This window comes from Sphaeramia orbicularis, chromosome 4 (assembly GCF_902148855.1).
Source record: "Sphaeramia orbicularis chromosome 4, fSphaOr1.1, whole genome shotgun sequence".
Taxonomy (NCBI): domain Eukaryota; kingdom Metazoa; phylum Chordata; class Actinopteri; order Kurtiformes; family Apogonidae; genus Sphaeramia; species Sphaeramia orbicularis.
In genome coordinates, this window is record NC_043960.1 from 25,192,036 (window position 1) to 25,211,733 (window position 19,698).

The 19,698-nt window shown below is 36.5% G+C and overlaps 1 protein-coding gene across 1 annotated transcript in view; it reads right to left on the bottom strand.

The window, feature by feature from the left end:
- Nucleotides 1-19,698, bottom strand: part of nlgn1 (neuroligin 1) — a 935,889-nt gene that overhangs the window by 22,547 nt on the left and 893,644 nt on the right. Inside the window, exons 5-8 of the mRNA XM_030132665.1 lie at nt 17,635-17,847; nt 9,143-9,409; nt 7,077-7,438; nt 4,634-4,794 (exon numbers count right to left, since the gene is read on the bottom strand). Coding sequence (XP_029988525.1) covers nt 4,634-4,794; nt 7,077-7,438; nt 9,143-9,409; nt 17,635-17,847 — 1,003 coding nt within the window. The remainder of the gene's footprint in view (nt 1-4,633; nt 4,795-7,076; nt 7,439-9,142; nt 9,410-17,634; nt 17,848-19,698) is intronic.

Consider the following 19,698-nt stretch of genomic DNA (forward strand, 5'->3'; position numbering starts at 1 on the left):
TATTTAATCCCACCCCCATTCTCATCTTCAAATAACGTAACATAATAACTTTTAAATACTCGCTCCTGTCCTTTGACTTCGAGCCAGAACAATGAACAAAATAGAACAAAATAGGCTTATACCAAATTAGAATAAACTCATTTGACAGTATTTACATTGCATAACCAAAATGTGTGTAAAAAAAATAGAAACAAAGTATGTTCCTGGTGGTGTTGCCACAGGTAACAGTTAACCGTCAACTTTCATGATAATAATTATATACCAACAATGGTAAAAACAAAAAACTGCAATACCACAAGTGGTTCCAAAATAAAGTAACATCTGTATACATTAAGAGACTTTGATTACTAAGAGGTAATGACAGTATACCACCTGTCAGCCCCTCCAGGAAGTAGTGAAGCTGCAATTTCAACAAATAATTTAACCCTTTCATGCACGAATTATGAGAACCTTAATCAAAATTTTTTCCTGAGTGTTTTTATTCCTCTTTAGGCATGAAAAAAACAATGCGATTGAAAATTTTCTTCTGAAAAATAAATTTAAAAAAATAAATAAAATTTAAAAAATTTAAAAAAAAGAAAAAAATATACATTAAAAAAAAGAAAAAAAAAATCGTATGAACCTATTTTTCATGAAGTTGCAAAAATGTCCACTCAGCTGGACACCACACGTTTAATTTTTGACGCACAGAAACATGTATTTACTGATAAATTGTGAGAAAACTATGGGGAGGGCTTGTGATTCTGAGGGTTTATGGTCAGGAGAGATCTACATAATGTTACCAATTCATGTCAGAAAAGATACGTAGTGTCTTAAAACTTAATAAAGATACGTGTAAAAAAAAAAAAATTTTAAAAATCCATGAATATACAGGAGAACAGCTGTAGAATAGCTGTCCACTGTAGTGACCAGTGTGCATGAAAGGGTTAAGTTCAACTGTCCATTCATGCATCCTTCTATCTTAGTCTGCTTATCTATGACCCAGACCTGGATAAGAACAAGATGATAGGATGGACTGTTCAAACTGTGGGATGATAACTTCCTGGGGGAACTATATAACTCCTCTGCAAAGAAACTTTACAAAAGGTCAGCAAAAGGTTCCCAAAGAGATTTTAGGTATGATGTATTGGACCACAGGAAATTGGTTCATTTACTAAAGAACAAAAATAGACCTCTTAATCATGAGATACGATCTAGTAATTACAAGATCAAAATCTTCTAATTATAAGAAAAGTTAATAAAAGTTCAAAATAATATTGATATAAAACTGCAAAGCAATAAACCAATTAAACTGAGGTCTGTTGGAACTGTCACTGTCGCAGATCATGGAAGATACTTGGATACATGGAAGATTTTCGAATGTTTTTTTTTTTTTTTCCTTGTTGTTTTTGGGGTTTTTTTTTTTACCTTCGAAATAAAAAAATAAAATTAAAAATATAAACAAATACTGAAAAAAAAACTGTTCCCATAAACGCACACATTTGCGGTGTTCTATGTGTATTTGAGTCCAGTACCGCCCATTTCTCAAAGGCTCTTGTCTATCTCTGCGGGGCCCTCATGATGACTTTCCAGAGTTGAATGGGGGGCCACGGCCAGAAGCTAATGCTGTTTGGGGGGCTTTGGCATGGACAAGTTTGGGAACCCCTGCATTAGTGTATCCATTTGGTAACAAGGGATTTTCACTTTTATGATCAGACCGGCTCTGACTATTTTCTGACTGTATGGTACATTTTTTGTGGGTATGTGGTTTTAGTCATTTGTGACAGTTTTTCTTAGTTTCATTCGATTTTTGGTGAGAACCTGTTTTTTTTTTTTTGTTTTTTTTTTTGTTTTCCACAAATCCCATTCCAACATCATTACTTTGTGCATGTTTTTTCCTTCCACTGCAGCACTGACTATTGAAGTATTTACTTCTTAATGCTGTTTCGGTCACTGGTGGGTAATATTACCAGGCGGTTCGGTTTGTTATGCTAACATTATACCACTTCCTGTCTCTTTTTACATGTTGCCTGAAGATGAATGACAACAGTGCTTTTTAACAGTTTATGGTTTAAACACAAAATGCTCTTAACTGTAGGCTGTCAATCCTCACTTGTGAAATATTAATAAAAAAACAATAGTGACAGTACCTCACGTTTCCTTACACTCCTATAGGATAAAGTGTCATTTATTTTTATTGAATGTTTCCATACTGGTACTGTTTCAACTTAACAACTGGTTTGGATGTTTTTCATTGATATTACGCATTCGAGTATATTCAAAAGCCCTATTTGCACAGGGTTAATCCTACCTTTGATCATTTTTAATAATCACTTATCTGTGACTTAAACCCTGTGCAAATCTGCAAAGTCTATAATTGTAAGGTAAATGTTCCAATGCAAATGATACACACCCTTTTTCAGCAAGAACACATGTACTGATAATATTAGAAAATCACATTTCTGTGAATCAATGGGACTTGGAACTTTTTTTTTGTCACTATCACACATTTTTTCAGCCTGTTTCCTTGTTTAGGATTACAAAGGTTGTACTGGTGGTGATACGAAATGAGTTTCAAGTGTTTAGATGCAAATTCAGGAGGCTGATGTCGCAATATAACATGGATATTCACTAAACTTTGGAAGAATGGCATCTCAAAAGAGGATGAGTTGGATGGCATGTATGGACACAACAGTACATTTTTTTTGCCCATATGTGACCTGTATTCGATCTGTTTAAGACAGTTCGAAGAGCACAAATTTGATTCTTTCAAATCCTACCCAGGCCGCTTTCATATGTGGTCCTAAATCCGATACGTATCTGATATTTTTCAACGCGACTTCAGTCTGAATGGCCAGGTCGCATTTATCCGACCTTGACGTCATTGAAATGCATCAAGACCTCTTTTGTGCATGTGGGTCACTTCAGGATCGCATTCAGTTCATACTCAATACTGATAGAAGTCGCATTGAATGTGTAATATGAACGAGCATACAAAAGCAATCGGATTTCACCAAAAAATCTGAATTGTGCATTAAGACCTGCTGTCCGAACATAGCCTAAGAAACATTTCTTTGCCTTTCAACAGTTATTTCTGAGTGGTGAACCTGCCACTGACATCAGAATTGAGCAATAATGTCAGTAGAAAATAGACTTTGCTCGTCCTGTGTGCATGCACTACATGAAACAAAGACGTCTGGGGTTAATCACTAGAGGTTATAATAGTCCTGTGCAATAGGGTTTAACCCATAAAGACCCCAACAGCCACTGGCAACCACAACCATCTACTGATCTAAACTGTTTAATACCTGTTGATCCACTAATCCTATCAATACATGTAAATAATTGGTGTAAAATGCAGTTTGTCGTCTTTTCATGGTCATCAGATATGACCCATTTGGACGTTCAGAGGCTCTGTAGTTACCGTGGAAACCAGAGCCCGACCACTATGGGATTTTTGGGTCCGATACCAATATTGGGGGCTAAAAAAAGCCGATATCCAATATATCGGCCGATATCCGATATTGGCCGATAACCGATATATTGGCCGATATATGAAATAAGACCACTGATCTACACTGGATATAATAATCTTATATTAGATGATTGTGGACAGGTGGATAAACAGTTGCATAAATCTTTGTTTGTCTCACAATTATAATTGACGCAACTTTCAATGCAAACTATGCGATCACAAAAATAATTAGAGCAAAAAATATGACTGACCACACAATTACGTTTTCACTCACAAATTTTGATGTTCCTGCCTCATGGGACTACAACTACTTATGTGGACTAAGGACTAAACTGAGCATGTGCAGAGTGAATTAGGTGAGTCCTAAGTTGTTCCTGATTGGAGCAATTGCAAGAGTTACAACTGACCCGTGTTACAACTGTCCCCAGTCTCCCCTACAGTATTAACACCCAGGCCTGCTGGCAGAATGAAACTGTGAGGTAGACACACAGTGTCGGGGGGGGGGGGGGGGGGGGGGGGGGCGTGATAGCGTCATTGTCCGAGCAGGAGTGAAAGTGAAACTAACTCGCTTTAAACTTCCTCTTATTCTCCAGGCAGCACACATACACACAGGAGCAGCGAGTGACAATATCTCCGCGCAGCAAAAAAAAAACTTAATATATCGGCTACATATTGGCCGATGTTGATTAATTGGTGATACGCTATAATCGGCCCGATTAATCGGCCGGCCGATTAATCGGTCAAGCTCTAGTGGAAACACTGTCATCTTCTACAACATTGATTCACCAGTTGGATCAATGCCAGTGGATGGAGACACTTGTTTTACGTTCAGTTAATGATAGATTTTACTGAAAAAGTCACTTTTTCCTTCAGTTTTATCTTTTTTGATATAATAACATTTGAATTTAGTCTGAGCTTTAATGAACATCTACATGATCAGTGAATTTAACATGGGAAAAAAATAATTTTCACTAGAGAAAAAATGCAAAATACAGAGGATAATATAGTAAATAATAATATAAATAAATCTTTGGAAGGTGAAATCTACAGAACAATTAATACTGTATACATTTTGGATTTAATTTGTGTTCGTTACTTTTACAGAGCGAGCACACTTTATTAGATTTTGTTTACTTTCGTTCTAGCCTACAGTTTGATGGAAAAATTGTTCTTTTTTACCCTGTCTTGGCGAAGTTGGTCCAATAAGTCATGACAACAGCGCTGAGCATCACGTCATTCTTGGAGAAGTTGCACGGAAACAGCTCCGTGGGTCCAATCATTGGCAGGCCGAACACATACGGGATCTCATCTCCATGTGCTGCATCTGCCCACGGTGGCACCTAATGAGAAGCACATGAAATAAATAACGGAGATCAACATTATTATATCCACGTGAAGGACACAGGACATTTTGAAGTATTATTTTAGCCACTGACATAATGGGAATTGTGGTGAAACACAAAGAAAAACAGCTAAATTAAACCGGCTGAGAAAATACAACATTTTCTGGGAGTGAAAGCAGGAAATAAGATAAGTTTTTAATACCATTGTGCCTTCCATATCAGGCTAATTATTCAGTGTATTACAGAAAGAGAGGAGACGGGAAAGAAAGAGGAACCGATGACAGGAGATGATAGCTGAGTTGGATTTTAAAGTAAAGCAGTGAAATACATTCTGCAGTGTCTAAAATGAAAAATATGGCTAGAGAAAATATGAGTATTTAATCACCACATCTCACTTTCTCAAACTGTATAATTAGTCAGTGTAGCTTTGTATGAGTAACACTCAAAATGTGGTTAAACAAGAGAAAGTAAGAGTAAAAAATGGAGTGTCCAATGCTTTAAAAGCTTCCCGTGCTGAAAACTAGTCATTTAGAAAAATGGCATTTGAATAAAAACTGTATGTTTTGTGCCATGAAATATTATTTCTTTGTGCTGTAATGAAATCTGCCTTCATAACAACAACCAATTAAGACTTGTGCTCTCCTGCAATTAAAAGTAGATTTCTCCCCAAACTAGACACAAAAAGACAAAATCTCAAACTCCAAGGCTACTTTAGCTGGATGCTTTTTAATTACAGTTTCAGTTTGCATTAATTAGAGAAATATTAAAATAAGCATCATTTGTGTGCAAAAAAATTCATGTAACATCAACTCACGATTCCACTTTCCTTGACAAAGTGTTGTTGCAGTATGTATCCTGTTATCACACTGTTGACATTTTCAAAAGACCTCTTTGGACTCAAGGATAGTCCACAGAATAATCAAACCTGTGGTATCCAGGTGAAGAAAACAAAAGCTCCAAGTAAGAGAACATTTATCCTACTTATAAATGTACATTTAAGTCTGAAAGTGACTGAGCACTGACCAGAACAGGTCCGCTTACGTACAAAGTCAATTAAAATCAATTGATTTTTTTGTGTTTTCCTGTTCCTGCAAAATTATTTATTTTATTGTATAACTGTACATATATAAACAAAAAAATGAGTAGTATTTCCTAAAGTTGTGACCAGAAAAACAGTGTTTCCATTGATTTCCATTCATTTCCATTGTCTGTCACTTAATGAGCAATGTCCAATGTAACTGCTATTTCAAGTGCTGATATTAAAAAAAAAAAAAAAAAAAAAAAAAAAAAAACACTACTTCACAAACACGGATGTGAATAAAACTGTAGACTATTTTAATGAGTTCCTTCTGAAATGTTAAGTCTTGTCGTATTTTTATGCTGAAAAATAACAATGTGGTAGTGTTTGGTCTACAATGGGATGACACGGACATCTTTTTGTTATTGTTTTAACTGAGAGGCATATTAGCCGAGAACCCATTTTGTATATTAAAGAGTTGTATTTCTGTCAACTTACAGCCGTTACAGTTGTGTGAGTCTTCAGTGTGTTTTCAGTCGGATGTAGGAAGACAATTGGCTTTTGAGTACATTATTAAGTGGATAAATAGTTCCTCGAGCAGTTAAACAACTCTCCCTGAGCGCCACACCAGGTCAAATAGTATTCTACACAGGATTTAGCACCTTTGAAAATAAAGTCCACCCTGAACTGTCTCTTAAGCCCAGTCCAGACCAATGATTTATGTTGAAATTAAACTATTTTAAGATGCTGCAGGGAAAAACTGCAGAGGTGTGAACTGTCCCGCTTCAACTCGAGTCAACACAGCTAATGGAATTTTTCTGAGACTCAACTTCAAATCATTAATGGGTGGTTTTAGAGTGTAGATTTATATGTTCAGTGTCATGTCTATAAGTTCTGGATAGTTACCATCCTCTGAACAAGAGTTGTACTCATTCTTTATTAATACAAGAAATTCAAGTGTTGCAAGTAGCTCGCATTTACTGTCCCCATTATGGTACAAATCCAGCAAATCCTTAAAAAGTGGCAGTTAGAGCCGAACTGAAGGGATTGTCTGAACTTGTTGCGTCGGTATAAAGATCATTGCTGACTGGTGCAAGTAACTGCAAGTTTTCAGCTCACCCCGTTGTGAATCTTTGGTCCAAACACAACTTTACGATACAATTACTGCAATTGATGATGCTGCTTTGTCCTCAGACACAAAAAGCATGCCAATAAAAAGTATATGCACTCTCATATATTACCTGCACAGCAAATGACCCACCTGTTCTGTCTGACAGTGGTGGTAAAAGGCGTAGAAGTATGTGGGAGATCCAAAACTAGAGTGAAGGTCGGCTGTAGCAACAGCAGGGGCCACCCACTGGTGGTCTGTGAAGAGGGCCAACAGGGTCTTCCTGCGGGTTTCAGGGTTGTGTCTGTCTGCCCAGTCTGTATACATGAACTTAATGGTCTCTCGGAGGATGTCTTTGCCTTCTGGGTAACCGTACAGGTCGTCCACGAAGCTGGATACGGCGTAGTCGAAGTCATTTGCTTGAACACCGTTTTCGTTGTCCACGATCAGCTCCACGAACTTCAGACCCTCACCTTGGTTCACTCCCAGCATGATATCGTAATTCAGGAACTCACCTGAAAAGAAGTACAGTTATTATGGAATGCACAGGTAGTAAAAACACTGTTGAAACCAGGGATGCACCGATACCACTTTTTTTCAGACCGAGTATGAGTATAGGTACTTACATTTGAGTACTTGCCAATACAGAGTACCGATTTGAGTGCTTAATAATACCATTACAGTTCTGAGTTCCTTTTGTAAATGTGCTTTATTGTTGTTGTCATTAGTCTGACTGGAACAAAGTGCTGCTACTGACATTTAATGTGTTGGAATGAGCGTTTTTCAATTAATCCACCCAGGAGCGCCACTCTGAATTAACCATACTGGACAAATACCACGAAGAAGAGTAAAGTTTTATGAGAAGAAGAAGAAGAAAGTCAGTAATAACAAACATGGAGATGACAGAGGCAACACTAACGTGACACTAATGTTGCACCATTTTCGCTGGTAAGATTTAAAAGCTTAGCTTCAGCAGGAAGAGAAAAGATTAATGAGCAAAAAGTTTCGTTTTCACTTCCGCTGGCGGTGGTCCGGTGGTATTCTCTGTCTGGGTCAGAGGTGATTTCTCATAGACTGCAAGGGAAGCTCGGCTTCCCCTAAAATTACAAAAATTAAATGGTTAAATATGTACGGCTGTGTTGACATTTCATTGACTACAAATGTGTTAGAACATGTTCATCTCACAGACGAGTTCGTTCAGAATCAGCTTTATCACAAATCAACGGACTCGATGTCGTTCACGTCTCATACATTCCCGTTGCGCTGTTTTCTCATATGATCTCTACTCAGTGCATTTACCCATAGACGCTCAGCGTCCATGCACTTCAATGGGACTGAGTGGAACAGTTTTTTTCATTGCCTCAAAACCGGACGGTAATTGAATAAATGCCATGATGTTGTCCCGCCCCCGGACGCTCAGCGTCTTTGGGGGTGAATGGAGCTGTGGGCGGAGCTCGGCTGGGCTGGATGCTGGGCTTCCACGTGCTGATTGGAGGATCAGTTGAAAGGCTGAATCCCATTTGATTGACAGCTATTTTGAGATCTCCTCCTTCACTTGACACAGTTCAGTTTAATACCATCGCGCATTCTGCTGTGAAATTGAGAGAGAAACCACTACGAAATTACTTGTTCATTTGTTGCACTGTAAAAAAAAAAACACACTCATTGTACTTCCTTGTTTCAATTTAACATAATTTCAATGTTTTCTTGTTTACTTTGTATGATAAGGTCACTAACTATTTTCTTTAAAAGGAACGGAGGGCCAAATTTATGTTTAAATAACTTGACTTTTTTTTTTTTTTATGTAAGCCGATGATGAGCTTCCCCTTTCTGAAAGACGAGCAGCCGCCAATGGTCTGGGCATGCATCCATGAGCACCTGGAAAACATATGGAACGTACGCAGAGGACGGATAGAATACTGCGTCTGTATCTGTCTGTGTCTTTAACGTTACTTGCAGTCCATGTTACTTTTATCACCGTCATTTATTTTGAAAAATCTCCACACTCTTCACACTCCACACACATTTCTCCACCACTGCGTACCTGCTGCAGTGAACTGTGAATGTCACGCTGCCGTAAGTAGTATCAGTGCGGTTGTATCAGATTACTTTTACGAGTACTAGTACAAGTACACACGCTGAGTATTGGAGCCGATGCCTGATACTGGTATCGGCATCGGTGCATCCCTGGTTGACACTCATTCAAAGTGAAGTGAAACCTTGTTCCATCAGTATCTGCGGGTCGTCTGGTATAACATCCCCATCAATAACAGGTCCAAAGGCGATGTGGTAGCGAGCTGGTTGGATGTCTTGATCCACGAGTTCCTTATAATGCTTCCTCTGTAGACACACTACAAGTTCCACTGTATCCTCCAGGTTACAGCCCACCTTCCGAGCCAACATCCGGGCGTATTTGGCTGGCTGGAAACTGACCGCCCAGCTGGACAGAGCAGTGCCACTCTGGGCGATGGCCCGCTGGAACAGGCCTGAACACAACGACAGGAAAGAAGGCAGAACTAAGTCAGGGGTTCGATAAGTGAGATAAAAGTTACATTTTCAGAATGTTATCAGGACATTGAACAGAGGAAAGTGAAGTCTCAACAACAAGACCAGACAATACAGTCGCAGAAAAAAATATTAGACCACAATAGTTTTCTTCAATTTCTTATTCATCTTAATGCCTGGTACAACTAAACAACAAAAATAGCTCTTAACAGTTTAATTTCAGAGCTGATATCTATCCATTTTCCATGTTTTCTTGATAATAACCAAAATCACTTCAGTTCTTACATCAATATCTATGGCATTGTACTGACAAAAACAGTGCTTTTAGGCATTCCATGTTTTCTTTTCTGTCTATTTTAGTCACATGATACACACAGGAGTTAGTACTTGATGGCATAACCATTGTTTTTGATGACTTTTGATGGTCTAATAATTTTTTCCGTGACTATATTTCCGTATATATTTATTTTAGTCAGTTATTCAGCTTTTCTCTGTAGGATGATGGGAAATGATGTGGGATGTTAAAAAAAAACTTTGTTGTCCTGAGTGTGGTTAAATATTTTACTTCAAGTTAGTTTTGGAGATGGACATGAGAGTTCACACTGGAGAGAAACCATTTAGTTGGTCACTATGTGGGAAAAAATTCGCAAGAAAGGAACCCTTAATCCCACACATGAAAGTCCACACTGGAGAGAAACCATTTTGTTGTTCAGAATGTGGTAAAAGGTTAGTCAGAAGAAAACCTTAAGCATTCATATGAAACTTCCCACAGGAGAGAAACCATTTGATTGCTCACTATGTGGTACAAGATTTGCTCAGAAAGGAAACTGAATCCATCGTGTGAAAACACCTATAAGAGAGAAACCATGTATTTGTTCAGAATGCGGCAAACGTTTTCCTCGGAAGGCAAATTTACATACTCACATGAAACTCCACACTGGAGAAAAACCCTTCAGTTATGTAGTTTCAGAAATGTTTCAATCGTAAACATCATGTTCAGATACATATGAGGATCTATACAAAAGAGTTAAACTGGGTTAAACAGCCAAAAATGCCATCAGAATACAAAAAATGAATGTGATAGTCTTTACATTAAATTACATTTATTTGTTCTGGTTAAAAAGCTTCATTTCTGATAGTGTGATTTATTTATTTTATTAAAGTGAGTTTAATCGGATTTCTTATTCAACAGGAGTCTGGTCCGACCAGATCACAGGTGTCAAACATGCGGCCCGGGGGCCAAATCCGGCCCGCCAAAGGGTCCAGTCCGGCCCCTGGGATGAATTTGTGAAATGCAAAAATTACACTAAGATGTTAACAATCGTTTTAGTTCAGGTTCTACATTCAGACCAATTCAGTCTCATCATAATCTATAAATACTCACAACTCCAAATTTTTCTCTTTGTTAGTGTAAATGTTTTCATGTATTTACACTAAAACAAAGTATAATTTCGCAAAAAAATCTGAATAACCTGAATAAACATGAACAACCTGAAATGTCTGAAGAGAAGTGCAGTTTTAATAACATTCCACCTGTTGCTAAATGTTTTGTGTATTTGTAGATCCATTGTGATATGTAAGTTTTAATGTACATGTGGAAATGATAAACTGAGGCATAATAGTGTTAAAATTACAATTTCTTTTTCAGTTTTTTCATGTTATTCACATTGTTTGAAAGGATAGTTTGTAGATGTAAACATTTTCATAATGTAATTTTGCTTTTTTCATTGTAAAACGTAGAGAAAAGTTTGGAGTTTACATTATTTATATATTATTATGTTATTATTTTACTGGTTCGGCCCACTTCAGATCAAATTTAGCTGAATGTGGCCCCTGAACTAAAATGAGTTTGACACCCCTGGACCAGATCTAACTGTAAAGTGTCATGAAATAACTTTTGTTATGATGTAGTGCTATATATACAAAATTTAACTGACTGATTAATTGATTGATTGATTGATTCTCAAAAAGCCCATAAAAACACCCACACAGGCAATGGTTAGATCAAGCAGTGGTATATTTAATTCCAAATGCAAGAGTGATTTTCTGTATTTTTAAAGTAATCTGTGGTATTTCTCCTTCTCTTGGTTGAGGCATTAATCAGTTGAATCAACCTTAAGACGAAATACACAAGCAACTTACGATTAACCTCGAAATGTTGCCAAAGACGAATGAAATATTTTCTTAAAAGTCTGTCTAATGTCAACAACATTCACCCAACTTTTGAATTAAACATGATGACTTTAAAGGCCACCATTAGGTACACTCCGGATTAAAAAAAAACAAGTTTGTGTATCAACCTACCAGTTCTGCTAAAACCTGGCACAAGCATCTCTCCTGGTTTCGAGGTTAATATATATAGAGTGAGTGAAGTCTGTAATCATTTGAAAACATGGAAATGTGTTTTGCAAGTCTGTCTCTTCAGGCTTTTGAGATAAGGAGCAAATTTTCAACCACAGAAACACAACTCCCACAGTGAAACATGGTGGGAGCATCATGCACAGGAAACCTTGTTTGGGTTCTTTTATCTCGAAGGCCGGGGGTTTTGTTGGTGTGATCTGGACCAGCATGATCCTGATGTGTGGTTCTGGACTCCTGCCCAGTGTCTGTGCTGTTTGTTACTCTTTCTCTGCTCTGTTCTTTTCTCTCTCTCCTCTGTCCGCTAAACTCAGCTACTTTGAGGTACATGTCAGCCTACCTTTCCATCTGTAAAACAACTTTTCCCTCCTTGCTGTCACCTTGGGCTTGCACCTGAAAGATTTGTTGAGTTTCCTTTCCAGAAAGTATTTTTAAGGCCTTGACCTGCATTTGTGAAGTGCCACAAAATAGTCATATAATGTGATTGGTGCTATATAAATAAAAGTGAACTGAACTAAACTGATTGACTCAAGAACCTAAAGCATCAGTCTAAGTTGGACCAAAATTATAGCGCTTAAGATGCCCGATCAAAACACCCAGGGCCGGATCCACTAAAGCAGTGGATCCCAACCTTTTTTTAGCTCGTGAACCCATTGTAACATCACACATTTCTGGTGACATTCAAAAAGGAGTTTTTTTTTTGGCTGAAATACATTTGTTTTTGATTATGTAATAGTTTGCTATACTATGTTGCAAATACATTTTAACCCTTTCATGCATAAATTATGAGAACCTTAGTCAAGATTTTTTTTTTTATTGAGTGTTTTTATTCCTCCTTAGGCATGAAAAAAAATTCCCATCAAGTTTTTTTCCTCATGGAAATACGAAAATGTCCATGCATTTAATTTTTGAAGTAAAGAAACATAAACCCAATATCAGAAAGTGAGACGAAAACAATGAAATACAAACATTTTAATGCTGCTAATCTGATGCTTTGTCACATTTTAACATATTCTAATGCTAGTTATAACTCACCTCATGAAGATAATATGCAAAAAAAAAACAAACAAAAAAACTTTTTGTCTAACAAATAACAATTGATTTACACTAAAACATGTTACTCCAGATCAGAGGTTTATCAAGAACAGCAAAGTTACAGTAATGATGTGAATTGCAGTGCATGGGATGATGCATAAGTGTCCACTGTGTTGGCTGATATGGAACTAAAACAACAGATGTGTGTTTATCAACCTGTAAAACCCCTTGGAAATGTACAGTTCCCACCACTGTGAATAGCATCAGCTCAGGTTAAGATGTTAAAGGTTCAAACAAAAATTAATTTTAATGTTAATTTTTACATCTACATCATTACCAGGAAGTGATAACCAAGAAAAGCAGTAAAAATTAAAAAAGAGAGAGACTGGACTGACTATAAAGGTTTAATTATTTCTAGGAGATTCATTAAAATGAAAAATTACCAGTAAAAGCAACATTATTAAAGCTCAACCTTTCTCATCCCTGTTTGTATCCCTACATAATTACAGTCACATTATGTTCATAAACAATTCCCGTTACTATTAGCACCATAATTGTCCTAATTTGTGTTTCCAGACATGTCTTTATACTTAGACTTAGTGTAGAACATAAATGGCATAGCTGACATCTGTGTTCCTGCTCTGCGTGTATTTGACCTTATCCAGATGGAATAATAGCTTGTCAAAGAAATACATGTCAGGGTAAAAAGGCTAATCAGGAAACATAAAGAAAAGCCATACCCTATCTGCTTTTTTTTTTCTTTTTTTTGCCCTGTTTACTTAACAGCTCAATTGTTCTTGTTGAAAAGAAAACATTGTGATATCTACAAAGAACTGGCAACATCAGCAGTGTCTTACAGAGAAATAGCTGCAATATTGTTTACAGGGAGGGCTTTCAGTGTATATAATGTGAATACTGTGTGTGCATGTAAAGCAGCATTATAATCCTACCTAATTAGCCTGGGTGCATTCAGACCAAGCATGGAGAGGGTAGTAGTTTATTCCAACTTTGGCATCATTTTTTGTGTATAGTTTTTTTAGTCAGGTGTAAGCTAAACTCAGATAGTAGCTTATTATCTCAAATTTTGTGTTTAAAAAGGAAACAGAAAAATTAGGTTGTTTAAGGGTAGAAAAGGCCAGTTACAAGATGCTGTAAGGGTTGACCGTTTACCACTTTAAGGTCAAAAGCTGGTCCTGAGTATAGGTCGTGTACTGTACGTCAGGGATGTAACGATTACTGGTATAATGACAAACCGCGGTAAAATTTCTGACGGTTAGTATTACCGTTTAAATTCTAATTATCATGATAACCGTGTTCGATTATTCATTTCCTGGAGAAGCAGCAGCATTCCAGGCGTGCATGGACAGTTTGCAATGTTTGGCCTCTGAAAACGTGGCTGAAGGCACCTGCATGGACAGCGCTCCGAAAAGTCGAGGATAGCGGGCCGAGTGCACACAGAGAGAGAGAGAGAGAGAGAGAGAGACCTATCTGTCTGTCTCTCTAACTCTATCTCTGAAAAAGAAACTAAAACAACTCAAACTTGATATGGAAAATGGCCAAACAACGTCCCTAAGGTTCCATCTTTAATGCACATTTGTATGTTTGATGTTAATATTTGAATGTTTCTGCCAACGGAAAGTACACTGTGCCTTTTATTTTATTTTACTTTATTTATTTATTCATTCATTCCATCCATCCATCCATTATCTGCCGCTTATCCGGGGCTGGGTCGCGGGGGTAACAGTCTATTTATTTATTTACACTGATCAAAAATATAAATGCCCCACTTTTGTATTTGCTCCCATGTTTCATGAGCTGAACTAAAAAATCTAAATTTTTTTCTATGTACACAAAAGGCCTATTTCTCTCAAATATTGTTCATAAATTTGTCTAAATCTGTGTTAGTGAGCACTTCTCCTTTGTCCTTTGCTGAGATAATCCATCCACCTCACAGGTGTGGCAGATCAAGATGCTGATTAGACAGCAGGATTATTGCACAGGTGTGACTTAGGCTGGCCACAATAAAAGGCCACTCTAAAATGTGCACTTCTACTGTATTGGGTGGTCCAGGGGGGTCAGAAAACCAGTCAGTATTTGGTGTGACCACCATTTTCCTCACACAGTCTTCTTCATGAATTCTCTGAAACAGCTTTGGAGATGGTTTATGGTAGAGAAATGAACATTCAATTCACAGGCAAAAGCTCTGGTGGAGATTCCTGAAGTCAGCATGCCGATTTCATATTCCCTCAAAACTTGTGACATCTGTGGTATTGTGCTGTGTGATAAAACTGCACATTTTAGAGTGGCCTTTTATTGTGGCCAGCCTAAGGCACACCTGTGCAATAATCCTGCTGTCGTATCAGCATCTTGATATGCCACACCTGTGAGGTGGATGGATTATCTCAGCAAAGAAGTTCACTAACACAAATTTAAACAGATTTGTGAACGATATTTGAGAGAAATAAACCTTATGTGCATGCAGAAAAAGTTTTCGATCTTTAAGTTCAGCTCATGAAAAATGGGAGCAAAAACAAAAGTGGGGCATTTATATTTTTGTTCAGTGTATTTATTTAAAAATACAACTTGGTTAAATTATTTCAGTGTGTGTTTAAGTACTTTTTGAACATTTTGAGCACATTTCAACAATACCGTGCTAATAAAGATAACTGTGATAATTTTGGTCACAGTAACAGTGATATTAAATTTTCATATCGTTACATCCCTACTGTACATACGTAGAGGCACCAGTGCCACTAACACAACACATGAGTAAATAGTGCATTAAACGCATGAGCCACTTACATGTAAGATCGTATAAGTTGAGTTTACTTAAAAAAAAATTGAGAAAAGTGGTTGCCTTAAAAAATTAAGTAATGATTAATGAACTTTTTAAGTACATTTGACTAAGATTTTAAGTTAAAAAAGGTTCATTCATCATTATTTAATTTTTTTAAGGCAACCACTTTTCTCAAATTTTTTTTAAGCAAACTGGACTTATCCAGGTTTATGGTCTCCCCCACTGAGAAAAGTAACAAGTCAGCTAGCAGACACCTAGCTAAGAGAAAATGTCAATGGAACTCGTGGAAAATCAAACAAAACATTCCTCTCACAGTTGAAACAAACAATCGTCAATAGCTGCTTAGAACTTTTAGATTTGCATCTTGTATAATAAGCGCCGAAACTCCAATAGCAGCTTTGTCCGAAAGCACTGAGTCCAGACATTTATGTGGTCAAAATAAAAAATGTTTTCAGGCATGTAAATGGAACTATTGCGCTGTTTTTCTGTCTAAAATTGTTATGATTGTTGATATTTGTATTATTATGCATGTTTTGCTTGTTGCATATATGTTACATTTCAATGCATGTTTGGAATAAATCACTAAATAAAACAAAAATAAATAAAAAATCCAAAAAGAGGTGGGTCGCAACTAAAACTTAATTTAAACCCATTTAACTTAAATTGAATTAATACATTTGACTACGTCTACAAATGAGCTGACTATACTTAATATTTTCAAGTAATGCGTCAAACATATATTTTTAAGTGCATTCTAATTAATTTTTTGTTTTTAAAGTATATTTGACATCCGGGCTTCCAGTGTATGCACACCACTGAGTCCACTAGTCACAAACCACATGCAAATGACTCTCAAATGCAATTGCAAGGCAGAAATGTTTAGGTTTTCAGAATAAATCCTCCTCTCATGGTTAAAACAAACAATCGTCAAAAGCCGCTTAGGACTTTTTGATTTGTATCTTGTATAATAAGCGCCGAAACTCCAATAGCAGCTTTGTCCGAAAGCACTGAGTCTAGACATTTACATGGTCAAAAGAAAAAAGCCTTTTCAAGCATGTAAATGGAACTATTGTGCTGTTTTTCTGTCTAAGATTGTTACGATTGCTGATATTTGTATTATTACGCATGTTTTGCTTGTTCGCATATATGTTACATGTCATTGCGTGTTCGGAATAGATCACAAAATAAAAAAAAAATAAATAAAAAATCCAAAAAGAGGTGTGGTCATAACTAAAACTTAATTTAAATCCATTTAACTTAACCCCTTCATGCATAGGCCACTCCAGTGGACAGTTATTCTCCAGCTGTTCTCTTGTATATTAATGGGTTTAGTTGTTTTAGTTTCATATCAGCCAAAACATGGAACACTTACTCATCATCTCTTATCCTGACATTTATACCATTACTGTAACTTTGCTGTTCTTGATGAACTTGATCTGAACTAACATGTTTGAGTGTAAATCAATTGTTATTGGTTAGACAAGAAGGGTATTTTTGCACATTATCTCGATGAAGTGAGGAATTAATAGCATTAGAATATGTTAAAATGTGAGAAGACATCAGATTAGCAGCATTAAAAATGTTTTTATTTCATTGTTTTCATATCCCTCTCTGATATTGGGTTTTAAACACGTGTCTTTGCTTCAAAAAATAAATGCATGGATATTTTTGCAACTCCACAGAAAAAAAAACTGGATCGCATTGTTTATTTCATGCCTAAGGAGGAATAAAAACACTGAAGAAAAAAATCTTGACAAAGGTTCTCACAATTAATACATGAAAGGGTTAAATTGAATTAACACATTTGATTACATCTACAAATGAGTTGACTATACTTAATAATGCCATCAAACTTATATTTTTAAGTTCATTCTAATTAATTTTTTAAGATATATTTGACACCACTGACTCCACTAGTCACAAACCAAATGCAAATGACTTTCAAATGCAATCGCAGGGCAGAAATGTTTAAGTTTTCAGAATAAATGTTGTGTGAATGTGTCTGGGCGTCTTTACCTTTGGTGGAGTTGCTCCAACGGTTGCCCTCAGAGTAGTGAGAAAGCGTCAGCAGGTTGACACAGGAAGCTCCGGCGCCCGAGCCAAACACAGTGATACGTAACGGGTCACCACCGAAGGCCGCAATGTTCTCACTGGTCCAACGCAGCGCCTGGATCTGGTCCAACAAACCATAATTCCCTTTGGCCGCCTGGTCACCTGTACTCAGGAAACCTGCACAGGAGGACAAAGAACAGAGGGGACATTAAGAGGGGATTATCCTTTTCAATTATTATGACAAGAAATACCTAAAGTAGAGGATTTAGTGGGTACAGTATTACTCTGCACATTAACAAGTGACAACAATAATAATATTCCAAATAAAGATGAGTCTGCTTTGGTAAAAGGGTTTCATTACAGTCATTAAACGGGTACTCCAGTGGTTTAAAGTCTTCACAACAACAAAAAAAGACAATGGGCAAGCTCCAGAAACATTTAATCCCACACTTCCCACGAAAAATGGAATTACACCTTCATTTTGTAGGATGGACCGTGTTTATTATCGTCAGGGTTATTATCAATAAACACAGGCACATGCTTTTTCTATTTCTGTGTAATTTGTTACTGAAATGGCATCAAATAATTTGTTTTTATAAGTAAAAGTGAAGTTATTGATTTTGCCTGTGAAACATCACAAGGTCAATGCACAGCCCATAAATTTATATTCACTTTTTTTTTAAAATTATTATTATTATTATCGTCCCAATTTCCCTTTTGCTCGTATAAAAAATATACTTTTATATGTTTGCCGGTAATTCTGCTACAAAATGAAAAATCATAGTCATTGGAGACTAAAGTTGTATATGCCGATTTAATATAGTTTCGATCGCCTTGATTTAAAAAAAAAAAAAAAAAAAGTGTATTTTTTGCCCAATGGGTGTAACTGCCACGACATAGTGAGGCATATTTCTGTGATTTCCAAAGAAAACCAACAAGCCTAGCTGTTTAATAATTTGCTGCAATAAAACAAGAGTTATTACCCTGTGGAGCCACTTAAAGTGTGGATACGCTAAATATAACACAGACGTACTCATTTTGAGAAAAGACATATGTAAATCTATGACCCAGCCCTGAATAGAATGTACAGTATCTTATTCTGAGTTGGCTTCATGTGACATAAAAGCATTTTTTTTTTTTTTTTTTTTTGGTCTGTGCAGAGGGATTTGTTTTTGTTTTTTTTTTTTTGCACCAACATACTGTAACTTATCCCAGAACAAGAAAGAAGAAAGCTCTCACAGTGAAATCTGTCACATTTGTGCTTCATTAAAAGAGCACCTGCACAGTTATAATCCATTCTTAATACTCATTACCATTGGTAATACAAAGACATAATGCTTAATGATGGATTTTTATAGCCAGTACTATTATGAATATAGGCTGACTGGAGATTAGTTATGGATAAAGACTTTTGTATGTTGTAAAAAGGCGGAAAGGTCAAATAAAGACTTATAATACCATAATTTCTACCTAAATACAAAAGAGCATGAACTTCTCTGTCCTCATAATACACTCTACATGCATTTAGTCTGTTTATGGGCCTGGTCAAATGAAAGTGAACATCAGGATCAATTTCTTTTTTTTCCTCTAAAATTATATTTTTGATTATTCAGCATGAAAGACATATATGTCTAGTTTCTAAAAATGTGTTTATTTAATTTGTACCTGAATTACAACTGGATAAATAAGAAAATTTATGAGAATACAGTGTAAATTAAGAACAGTAAAGGTTGTAAATTAATGTTTACAGCACAGGTGTCAAACATGTGGCCCGGGGGCCAAAACCGGCTCACCAAAGGGTCCGATTTGGCCCCTGGGATGAATTTGTGAAATCCGAAAATTACACTGATGATATTAACAATCAAGGATGTTCAAATCATTTTAGGCCAATTCAATCTCAAGTGGGTCAGAACCAGTAAAATACTATCATAATAACCTATAAATTCTAATGAAAACTACACATTTTTCTTTGTTGTGTAAAAAAAAAAGTTAAATTACACAAAAATGTTTACATTTACAAACTAGCCT